The 10,395-nt window shown below is 40.8% G+C and overlaps 1 protein-coding gene across 1 annotated transcript; it reads left to right on the top strand.

Annotated features, from left to right (window-relative positions):
- Positions 1–1,941: 1,941 nt before the first annotated feature.
- Positions 1,942–7,874, top strand: LOC124541414 (MFS-type transporter clz9-like). The gene is made up of 2 exons (XM_047119270.1): positions 1,942–3,514; positions 6,926–7,874. The coding sequence occupies exons 1-2, from the start codon at positions 2,425–2,427 to the stop codon at positions 7,654–7,656; spliced, it is 1,821 nt and encodes a 606-aa protein (XP_046975226.1). The 5' UTR covers positions 1,942–2,424; the 3' UTR covers positions 7,657–7,874.
- Positions 7,875–10,395: the final 2,521 nt, after the last annotated feature.

Raw genomic sequence — 10,395 nt, 5'->3', positions numbered from 1 at the left:
ACGTATTAAACTCTATATCTTTAAACCGATCGTCCACGCCTTTTCTTAACGCTGATTGCACGGCTAATGCATTAACAGAAGTATGCCTTTGCAAAAAACTTTTCAGTAAATTACATAATATTATTACTTTGTCTAACATTTTTTTCGGCACTTATTTCTGTGGTTATCTCGTACAAAGGTCTAAGTAGAGGTAAAACTTCTTCTATGACCTGCCAGTCCTCCTCATTTAAAGTTAAGTCAGTTCGTAGAAGTGCAACCGTTACAATCACTGCATCCTTTACCTCTACTATTCGCCTCAGCATATCGAAAGTTAAATTCCATCGGGTCTGTACGTCCCCTTGAGTTTACAAACAAACATATTCAACTGCCGCTGTGTAGCAGCTAATTTTTGTTTTCTTTGGAAGCTACGATTAAAAAATCTACAATATTTTTAACTTTGCTTAAAACAACATATAATATATTACTTTTGTAGCTTCTTATACTACAAGATTTAGGAAGTGAGCGAAACAAGAAATAGACCGCCAGTCAAAAGTCTTATAGCAGATAAGATATTTGCTGCATTATCGCTAACAATAGCAGTGACTTCGTGTGATATATTCCATTCTGCCATTATATCTTTGATAAAGTCACACAAGTTTTGGCTGGTATGTCGACCATTATAATTGATACAGCCAAGTAGTGTTGAGTCAAGTTGTGTATCTTCATTTAAAAAATGGGCTACAATAGCTATGTAGCTATCATTATTCCGTAACGTCCATATATCAGTGCTGAGAGACAACGCTGGTGCGGCGTGTACTTTTTTTTTACTTCTTCGATTACGTCATTGTGAATTTTTGAGATTAAAGTTTCAGATAGCGTTTTCCTTGATGGTAATTTGTAGCCTGGGCACTGAGAAACTAAGTCGATAAGCTCGGGAAATTCTATCTCTTCAACGATTCTTAGAGCGTGGTGCCCTTTAGCTATCATCTTGACCAGTTGTTTGTCAATTCGCTCAACCTTTCGAACTGTAACTGGTTTACGAATGTATTGGTTTATTGACTGTTGGGAGTTTACTGTAGTTAAAGATGAAAATATATTTTGTTTATTTTTTTTTTCGCTTGCGTTAGCTTTGGTTGACACACGTGTTAGTGAGATATCTGTGTTTTATATTAATACTGTGTATCTATTTTATGAATTTTCAGTGTAAATAGTTTAATTTTATGGTTTCTGGATTTTACTAACATAATTCGGTTTCGGTATTCGGTAAGTGTTATTTTTCTTTATATTTTTATATATATATATAAAAATATAAAGAAAAATAATAATATATATATAATCAAAAGAAAAGCATATTCAACTGCCGCTGTGTAGCAGCAAATTTTTATTCTCCTTGGGAGCTACGATTAAAAAAATCTACAACATTTTTAACTTTGCTTAAAACAGCATATATTTATTTTGTAGCTCCTGTACTACAAGATTTAGGGAGTGAGCGAAACAAGAATGGACCGAATTCACCAACTCTTATAGCAGATAAGATATTTGCTGCAGTATCGCTAACAATAGCAGTGACTTTGTGTGAAATATTCCATTCTGCCATTATATCTTTGATAAAGTCGCACAAATTTTTGGCTAGTATGTCGACCATTATAATAGGTTTGTTTCCACTAAGAATCAACCGGATAGATTTGAGTTTCTAATTATTAAACATGATAATTAGTAAATAAAATAACAACTTTTCTACAAAAATAATAAAATATTAATAATATTTTTGCAAAATAAAATCGACAAAATGAGGCGCTTTATCACGTGACATTAAACACCAATCAGAGACGCGTGACGTCACACCTCGCGATACAAGCGCGGAAAGCTACGTTGTAGTGAAGTTGAAGGTTCTTTCGAGTTTCCAATTATTGTTAAATTAATACGTTCGTTTTTAGTTTTATCGTGAAGGACAGGTATATGGGACGGACGGGCATAATGGAGACGGCGGGCATAAAGAATACCTAGTCTAGTACACGACATGACAGCTAGAAAGAGACAAACATATGTCTATTTGATTCGTCGCACACAAGCGGCTACCGCGAAGAGTGCCGCCGATAGCGCAAATAGGTAAACAAGTTTTAACGTGCACGGAAAGGATTTTCGTTTAAAAATTACCATAAAATCGCAGTAAGTATCATAAGTTTGTTTTAATGTATTCAGTACTATCCGTATTTCAATATTTTTAATAAAGTTTGATGTAATTAGACGTGCAAAGAAGCATATTTGTCTTGCTTTTTCAGGAACCGTATTTTTTAAATGTTGAGGTTATATTGAAAACTCCCGAGCGGGCAAAACGAAACCGGGCAAAAAGAATAGTATCCGTTTTGCCCTCCTTATTCATTGTTTGCTGATTATTACGGTATGTGTTAAAACATTGCATTAATAAATAATCATCTGTTGCAGATGGTGTATACGTATAAGCGTAAGACTGATCGGGCCAATTGGTCTCAAGAAAACTTAGCTAAAGCAATGGAAGAAGCTAAGAAAACGTCAAAATTACGAGCAAGTAAGATGTATGGTATTCCCTATGCAACCTTACACCGCCACATTGAGAGTGGTTCTTCAAAAAAGAAATTAGGCCGCTTTGAGTCTGTTTTTACGCCAGAGGAAGAAAAGGAGTTGTTGTTGTATGTCCAAAAAATGGACTCTCTGTTTTATGGCCTCACGCGAACCGAATTCCTGCAAATAGTTGGAGAATTTGCTAGAAAGAAAGGCAAAGCTCGTGTTTTTTCCGGAAACATAGCTGGGAAAGGATGGTTTAAAAACTTCAAACTACGCCATCCAACATTGACACTAAGATCGCCGGAGCCAACATCTATAGCTCGAGTCAAAGGATTCAACCGAGAAGCTGTTAATAGATTTTATCTATTGTTGGAAGAAGTTGTAGTAAAACATAATATTGAACCGGATATGATCTTTAATATGGACGAGACAGGAGTAAGGACGTCATCAACCAAACCACCTAAAGTATTATCAACCTATGGAAAAAAACAGGTTGGAATTATTTCAAGCAATGAAAAAGGAGTTTTGACAACCGTAGTGTGCTGCTGTAGTGCATCTGGAAGATTTATCCCGCCGTTTTTCATTTTTAAGAGAAAGAGACTCAATCCAAGGCTCTTAGACGGTGCTCCTCCTGGTGCGGAAGCTACGACCACAGACAGTGGATGGATTAATTCTCAGAAATTTTTAGACTGGTTACAAATATTTGTACAAAAAGTGCGTCCCACTACAGAACATAAAGCGCTGTTAATATTAGATAATCACCAATCACACAAGAGTTATGAAGCACTTGATTTTGCAACGAAAAACAATATCATATTTTTGTCAATTCCACCCCACACGTCACACAAACTACAACCATTGGACATTGCAGTCTACGGTCCAATAAAAAAATACTTTGAGATCGAAGTTAATACTTTCCAGAAACAACATCCAGGCAGAACTATCGATCAGTATGACATTGCGAAACTTTTTACGGGAGCGTATTTGAAAGGAGACTTGACTTTGACTTAAAGTCCTATGACCCCTAGATGGGGCAGAGGGCGTCCACAGAGGTTCTCCATCTCGATCTGTCTTGAGCTTCATGCTTCATCTCGCTCCACGTCATACCGATGCTCGCCACTTCAGCTATCACAGTGCGACGCCAGGTTTGACGAGGACGGCCACGCTTCCTCTTCCCCTGAGGATTCCAATCCAAGGCTTGCTTGGGAATGTGGTCGGGATCCCTTCGGAGTGTGTGGCCAATCCACCCCCATTTGCGGCGTTTAATCTGTCGATCAATGGGGCTTTCGCGGCATTTCTCCAACAGTTCTGAGTTGGAGATGGTCTCGGGCCAGTATATTCCGAGAATACGGCGCAAACATCGGTTGACGAAGACCTGGATTTGGCGTGAGATGAGTTTTGTGACCTTCCACGTCTCGCACCCGTAAAGCAGTACGGCTTTGACATTGGACCCGAAGATTTTGAGCTTGATCCTTCGGGTCAGCTGTCGTGACTGCCAAACAGGTCTCAACTGCGCGAAAGTAGCTCGGGCTTTGGCGATCCGTGAGGCGATGTCCTCCTCACATCCCCCCGTTTCCGACACGACGCTCCCGAGGTAAGTAAATTGGTGGACGCGTTCCACCACCTCTGTGCCAATCAGCAACGGTGAGTTGTTCTTCATACCAGATCGCATTTCTTTGGTTTTCCGGGTATTTATCTTCAGTCCTGTCTTTGCTGCTTCCTGCCGTAGATCATCTAACTTTGCTTGCATGTCGGCGTGGGTGTGACTCAGCAGGCAGAGATCGTCGGCATAGTCCAAATCCTCTAAGATATTGGATAATCCCCATTCTATCCCGCGGCGCCGTTTATCTGTGATGCGGAGCATTATCCCGTCAAGGACGACCAGGAAAAGAAGAGGCGATAGGAGGCAGCCTTGGCGGACACCTGCATGCACTGTAATGTCTTCCGAAATGAGGCCGTCGTGAGTAACTCTGCAGGAATATTTTCTATAAATACTCTCTAACAAGCGCACTATCTTCGGAGGCACCCCGATGTCCAGTAGACGAGACCAGATGCTTGACCACTTCAGCGTATCGAAGGCTTTTTCGAAGTCAACAAATGTAAGATAAATCTTTCTCTGCCATTCTGATGCCTGTTCTAGTATGATACGCAGAGTGTTGATCTGGTCTGTACAAGAGCGATTTGACCGGAAACCAGCCTGCTCCCTGCGGAGGAGAGGATCTACAGCCTTTAGCAACCTGCCCAGAATGATCTTGCAGAAAACTTTGGCGGGGATTGAGAGCAATGTAATACCTCTCCAGTTGTCACACTCACTAAGATCTCCTTTCTTTGGTACTGTTATAATAAGACCTTTGTTCCAATCATCCGGGAGCTCTTCCGAAGTCCAAATCTTCTCGATTAGAGGCGTCAGAACATTGACTGTGGAGGTCAAGTCTGCTTGTAGCATTTCCGCTGTGATCAAGTCAAGCCCTGGCGCCTTGCCGGTCTTCAGAGAGAGGACTGCTTTTGCCACCTCTGATGGTGATGGTGGTTCCGTATCAATGTCGAGTAGTTGAGGTTGTGGGGAACTAACATTTATCGCGTCAGGTGTCGATGTTGCAGATAAGCGGAAGACCTCCTCAAAGTGTTCACGCCAACGCAGCAGCTGCCCTTCTGATGTCACAACAAGCTGACCATCTTTGGATTTTATGGGTTTCCTCTTCCTAGCCCTATTATTCCCAGCCAAGGACTTTGTTGCGCTGTAAAGTTCCTTCAAATTCCCAGTATTAGCAGCTTGTTGAGCACGATCAGCAATACCGTCAGCCCACAGTCGCCTGTCCTTGCGTGTACTGCGATAGATCTCCTTACGCTTTTGGCGGTATTGCGAGTTAAGGTCGGCTCGAACAGCAGCATCATGAGTCTCAAGGAGTCTTAGGTGGAGATTTCTCCTTTCTTCGATCAGATCCCATGTGCGTTGTGACATCCAGTCCTCTTTTGAGTGAGGTGATTTACGCCCCAAAACGGTAGAGCTAGCCTCAGTATACGCTACCTTGATGTTATGCCACTCTTCGTCCAATGAGTCTGAGGCTGTTCCGAGTGCGGCAAAACGATTGCGTAATTCCAGTTGGAACGATCTTCGAGTCACTGAATCGTTTAGTTTACTCACATCGAACCTCCTTCCAACTTTGCCAGGTCCTCCAGCTGCGCGGGCCACCGCAACCTTAAGTCGAACTTCAGCAACCACCAAATGGTGGTCGCTATCAATATCGGCACCCCTACGGTTACGGACATCGAGCAAAGACGAACGCCATTTAGAGCTGATGGCAAAGTGGTCGATTTGGTTCTTTGTGACGCCATCGGGTGATTTCCAGGTGTATTTGTGGTGGTCGCCATGAATAAATAATGTTCCTCCGATGGTTAAGTCATGATTCTGGCAAAACTCAATAAATCTTTCCCCGTTCTCGTTGCACAACCCAAGTCCCTGCGTGCCCATATTTCGTGCGCGGTTTGTGTTATCCGTCCCAACTTTTGCATTCAGATCTCCCATGACGATGACGATGTCTTGTTTCTTTATTTTGCACAGGGTGGTGTTGAGGGCATTGTAGAAGTTGTCCTTGGTTTCTTCTGTTGCTGCATTGGTTGGGGCGTAGCACTGCACAATTGAGATTTTCCGGGCTCTTGAGTTGAATCGGGCGTACATGATCCGGTCCGAGATTGGTTTCCAGTCCAGAAGGCTAGTCTTCGCTGCATTAGAAAGGAGGAGCCCAACACCGTGTTCGCGTACATCTTCCTCACATTCTTTACCTGAATACAGCAAAGTTAAGCCCCCAGACGTTCTTAGCTCCCCGAAACCGTTTCTCCTCACTTCGCTTAGACCGAGTATGTGCAGTTTGTATCTAAGCATTACTGCTTCTGCTTGGGCTAATCGGCTATCGTCGCTGAGCGTACGTATATTCCAAAAGGCAATTCGTGTCCGTGTTTTCATGCCAATAGTCGTCGGTAAATGATCGGTCCGGTTTCTCTTTGTTTCAGTTTCATTAATCGGTGAATTGTCGGGCAAGCAGGTGATTAGCCCACTGTGCCTTAATCCGCTAGCGGGGCTGCCGCTTCAGAGCCTGCGGATCTGCTCGATTTGTTTCGGGTTCCTCCCTGTGAGTTGATTCTGTTTTGAGGCGCAGAATACTCGCCTTTCGCCCTGCATCCGTTAGCTCAGCTGCAACAGGGTTATCGCGTGGCGGCGCAGTTGCAGCAGGTCCCAGGGAGGACGACGGGGACGTGGATGACGCGGACTGGCTAGGGCTCTGCTAATACGGTACTCCGCCACGAGTACAGCAGAAGGCTCTTTGGCATTTTATAGGTAATGCTGATCTCACTAACAGCGATTCCCACCACACCATACCCTAGCTTCCCTCCCATTTGAAAGGAGCTGTACCAGCAAATGCAATCAGTGGATTCCGTGCAAGCGGGATATATCCATTCAATAGTCAGATTATTGGGGATGAACATTTTGCGCCGTCTGAGGTTTATCAAGGAAATGCTGCGAACATCATATCAGAAACAAACATCACTAGCCCTAGAAGAGAAGATCAGCAAAATACTACAACAAGTGAGTCAATTACATCATTTTCAGCCAATCGCTGTGCATCACCGGACACAGTCTCCTCCCAAAGCCTTGACCCCAACACTTCTCACCCAGATATCACAAATACAGCGAATAATGAAAATTCACGGAACTTCCAAACACCAAGCACACCAGATTCGAATATTCTACAAGAAATCAGACCAATTCCTGTCGAAATAAAAAAAAGATTTATGTCGGGGAGAAAGCAACAAAAATCTGAAATTCTAACCAGTACACCAATAAAGATGGCACAAAAAGAAAAGCGTGATGCAATAATAGCGAAAAAAAAAGTTTCGTTCGACACCCCTGGTCCATCAAATGTTAAAATGAGGAAGGTACGTGCCAAGAAAGGCCCATCCAAAAATAAAGAAAATAAAGAACAAGCCTTCTTTTGCACTGTCTGCAAAGAACAGTACCAACATCCCCCAATCGAAGATTGGATACAGTGTGATGTTTGCCGAGAGTGGACCCATGAAGCTTGTTCTTCATATTCCGGCCGAGGATCATATTTCTGTGATGATTGTTTTGATTAGTTTTCATTATTTGTTCTGCCCGATCCATGTATTCATTTTGCCCGACCGGTGTATTCATTTTACCCGCCATGGGTGGGCAAAACGGATAATCACCCAAGTTTTAAAAAAATGTTTTTAAATTGAAGAAGATTTTAATTTTTGTTATTTTTTAGGTTTATTATGATTCTTTTGTTACCAAAGATTGTAATCAACAAAGTCAATTATAAGCATGATTATGATATATATTTTTTATTTATTTTTAAAATTAACATATCCTTCTTGCCCGTCCGTCCCCTAATTTGCCATGCAATCAGGATTTAACAAAGCAAACAGCAATAATTTGCCGAAAGTTGACGTGGTTATGCTTGGCAATTTTTTTGCAGTTAACACCGACTTTTGTTCATCGGAATTCCGCAATGTTAAAACTTCAATGTAAGTATTATATAAAGAGCAAACAAATTTCTATTTAACACGTTAGCTGCCATGGACAAAATTGGAAAATTTCAAAAAAATTTAACCTTGTTTTTTAGTTTGTTTCGCCTTAGGAGGGCAAAAAATAGGTAATGGCTTTATATACATGACATTACCTTGTATATAAGTCGTTATTTACGACTGGCGGTCACTCCACTTCGAAAGACAGTAAAGTGGTACCGAAAGTTAGCATTCGAATTACTTCTCAATACAGCTGTCGTAAACGCTTTGGTACTGTACAAACAAACGACAAATCAAAACATTTCTATAGTCCAATTTCGGAAGGCGTTAGTCCATCATTTGATGACTTCAAATAAAGAAAATCAGACCACTACATCACGGCCGTCCCGACAAAAGTATCGACTTTTGTCCAAAGAAGGCAAGGCCAAACAGGTCCGAAGAAATTGCCTTGGATGTTACAAGAAGAATGTGGAAACTCTTGGCAGGCAAACAGCACGCAACAGAACAAAAAATGTTGTAACCTACTGCCCAAGCTGCCCCGGGGAACCGCATTTATGTCTGGATTGTTTTAACATTCAACAACGCTAAGTTAAAAATTTCATTTTGTTTTTTTTACTTTAATTCCTTTTTTATATAAAAATTACCAATTGTCTGATAAACATTAACATTAAACTATTATTACAATAAACAAATGAGTGCAGGACTTTTTTTTTACCTGTTCAATTACCAGTGTAGCTTCCCTCTAGATGCGAGTTCCATGCCCGGCAGTGGAAAACAGCTTCGTTTTACGCCATAGAAAGATTCAAGTAATTTAATTTTTTTACTCCATCTTTCCAAATTTTCACTTAAGTTCGGTTGCTACTCTATTTTTACTATAGTACTAGGCCGCGCGGGTCACTTCGTATGCCGAAATGTAGCGTATACGAGACCGCCGGCCCTCGGCGGTCAGTTGAAGAAAGGGGTGTCGTGTCGGTCACCATTGTCCGACGCGGCCCGAATGAAACATTTACTGGCGGTCACCATTGTCCGACATGGCGACTAACGTGTTAATAAGCAGTTCCAAGTCAGAAAGTAACAGTGGAAAGTAAATACTTAACTGAAGTTAAGGTTATCGAATACAAAATAACTTTAACATAATTGATTTTCAATTTCAGGTCATCAGGAGCTTCATACGGAGATGATGCTATAAGCTATGTGCAGCTTAAGCGCGACGGCAAATTATGTATTTTAAAATGCAAAATATGTCCTGAGCACAAAGTTAACTCAAAGCTGTACAGATGCACACTAGTTATTGATGAGGAAGATGAGAGTATTATCTCTGTACAATGTGATGATTGCGTAGCTTCAAAGGGCGGTTGTAAGCACGCAATAGCTTTCTTAAGGTGGGTTTATAAAGGAATCGAGGAACCCTCATGCACTTCGATTGAGTGCTATTGGAAAAAAATCGAAATTTTCGAGTGTTGGTAGTACTATTAAATATAGTAAAGCAAAAGATTTATACAAGGTCAGACCTCTTTTACAACCAAAGCCAACGGTTTTGCTTAAATTTTTAGAGGAGGGAAAGAAGAGGAAAATTGAGGACTGAACTGTTGAAGTACCTACCCACATATAGTGTGAGTGAAACACAGGCTGTCTCAATGCATCAGCTTGTGTGGAATTTTAAAGAAAAATATGTGGATGAATTCCTAAAGTTCAGATATCTGCGTCAATAATAACAAAAGTCGAAGAAGAAACAAGGGAACAAGCCAATAGCTCTCTTTGGTATGAACTACGATATGGAAGAATAACGGCATCTAGGGCATTCGAGGTTAGCCGCTGTAAAAAGAATGATGGTACACTCATATCTTTTATACTAGGTGCCAAGATACTAGAAACTTCAGCAATGAAACGTGGCCGTTTACTAGAATATGAAGTAAGAAGAACTGTGGAAGAAAAATTAAACAAAAAAATTAATAAATGTGGACTGGTATTAAGTTCACTTCATACAATGATTACTGTTTCCCAAGATGGCATATGTGAAGATGATGTAGTTGAAATTAAATGCCCCAATAATATTAAAACATATAAAAATTATGTTAAAAGTGGCTTCACGCCACAGAAAAATATAACACTCAAATGTAACTACAAATGTATTTAACAGGGAAGAAAAACTGTTTATTTTGTGTAGCTGATCCTGATTCTATAATGGCTATCCAAAATAAAAAGGTAGAAATATTAAGAGTGCCATATGATCCCCAACATATTGAAATTTTAAAAGTCAAGTTGTTAGAGTTTTAGAAAATAAATATTTATCCAATATTATACAAGAGTGTTGCTTAATGTATGTAT

Source organism: Vanessa cardui, chromosome 28 (genome assembly GCF_905220365.1).
Source record: "Vanessa cardui chromosome 28, ilVanCard2.1, whole genome shotgun sequence".
Classification (NCBI taxonomy): Eukaryota; Metazoa; Arthropoda; class Insecta; order Lepidoptera; family Nymphalidae; genus Vanessa; species Vanessa cardui.
Note: the sequence above shows the minus strand (reverse complement) of the source record. Positions and strands in the feature narration are given on the sequence as shown.

Excerpts from the sequence above, each read along its gene's own strand:
- LOC124541414 (XM_047119270.1), top strand. The coding sequence starts at position 2,425 with ATGGTGTATACGTATAAGCGTAAGACTGATCGGGCCAATTGGTCTCAA. Across the intron at positions 3,515-6,925 it reads TACGGGAGCGTATTTGAAAG|GAGCTGTACCAGCAAATGCA; the intron begins GAGACTTGACTT and ends CCCATTTGAAAG.